Here is a 1,173-nt window from a genome sequence, read left to right as displayed (position 1 = left end):
CTCTTTCATTAGTAAAAATAACCCACAAACACACAAGGTAAAGCTATTTTTGTATTTAGGTTCTATCTGGGTGGTCCGACCAGTGTAAGGGGCTTCAGCATGTACAGCATCGGCCCTCAGAGTGAAGGTAACTGACTCTGACAGTGAAGCTCAATATCTCAATATTCACAACTAAGGTTTGTTTTCTCACTTTGATGACAGGTGATTACCTCGGTGGGGAGGCATATTGGGCTGGAGGGCTTCATCTGTACACCCCGCTCCCATTCAGGCCAGGTAGAGGCGGCTTCGGAGACCTTTTCAGGACACATTTCTTTCTCAATGCCGGAAACCTGTGTAACCTCAACTATGGTGAGATAAAGAAAGCTGCAATGGTTTTATTTTTCTCGATGTTTTTACTTAATTGAAATCATCCACTAGGGGAAGGACCCCGGGCACACCTGAGCAAGCTGGCCGAATGTATCCGCTGGTCTTATGGAGCGGGTATTGTGCTGCGTCTAGGGAACATCGCTCGGCTGGAGCTCAATTATTGCATTCCCATGGGTGTCCAGAGCGGAGACAGGTAGACAATCACAGACACTCACACGATCACTCACAAATACACAAGTGATTACACTTTTAATGTGATTGTGTTATTCTTCTACTATTATACATTTGTAATGTACTGATGTGTTTTGTCTCTCAGGATATGTGATGGAGTGCAGTTTGGGGCTGGAATCCGGTTCCTGTGATACCACGAGTCCCTTTTTAGAACAAAGAAGCATTTCTGTCACTTTGTACTTGTGATCAAGGATATTAATTCGATTCCATTTTGAGCTGCAAAGTAATGCAATGAATGTTGGCTAATTTCTCCGTTTTGGCGAACATGCTAAAAAAGGAAAATTGTCCAAAAAGATTTGTTAGGAATCAGTCGCCCATTTTAAAGTTATTGGCACTTCAGAGGGGAATATATTGGACATCAGTGCTCTTATTGTCATATTTATTTGTCAGAACAAGTCGGTGTTCAATAAATAATGTTTCTGGCCTTTATTGTGCTGTCTTTTTGTGTTTATATATAGTTAATATTAAATTCTATATATGTAATAAAACAGAAGTCAACAAATATAATTAAAATACAAAATTAAAATAATAAAAAATTACATATAGGATTTTATTAATCAAGTCAATATATATATA

The 1,173-nt window shown here is 39.0% G+C and overlaps 1 protein-coding gene across 1 annotated transcript; it reads left to right on the top strand.

Annotated features, from left to right (window-relative positions):
• The first annotated feature begins 38 nt into the window (after positions 1 to 38).
• LOC107682800 (sorting and assembly machinery component 50 homolog A-like) lies at positions 39 to 1,018 on the top strand. The gene is made up of 4 exons (XM_016478938.1): positions 39 to 127; positions 202 to 348; positions 418 to 559; positions 683 to 1,018. Exons 1-4 carry the CDS (start codon positions 100 to 102, stop codon positions 726 to 728), a joined length of 363 nt encoding a protein of 120 aa, XP_016334424.1. The 5' UTR covers positions 39 to 99; the 3' UTR covers positions 729 to 1,018.
• Positions 1,019 to 1,173: the final 155 nt, after the last annotated feature.

This window comes from Sinocyclocheilus anshuiensis, unplaced genomic scaffold (genome assembly GCF_001515605.1).
Source record: "Sinocyclocheilus anshuiensis isolate Anshui unplaced genomic scaffold, SAMN03320099.WGS_v1.1 C32602442, whole genome shotgun sequence".
In the NCBI taxonomy this organism is placed as follows: Eukaryota; Metazoa; Chordata; class Actinopteri; order Cypriniformes; family Cyprinidae; genus Sinocyclocheilus; species Sinocyclocheilus anshuiensis.
The sequence above is the reverse complement of the archived record's forward strand: the minus strand, read 5'-3'. Positions and strand labels throughout refer to the sequence as shown.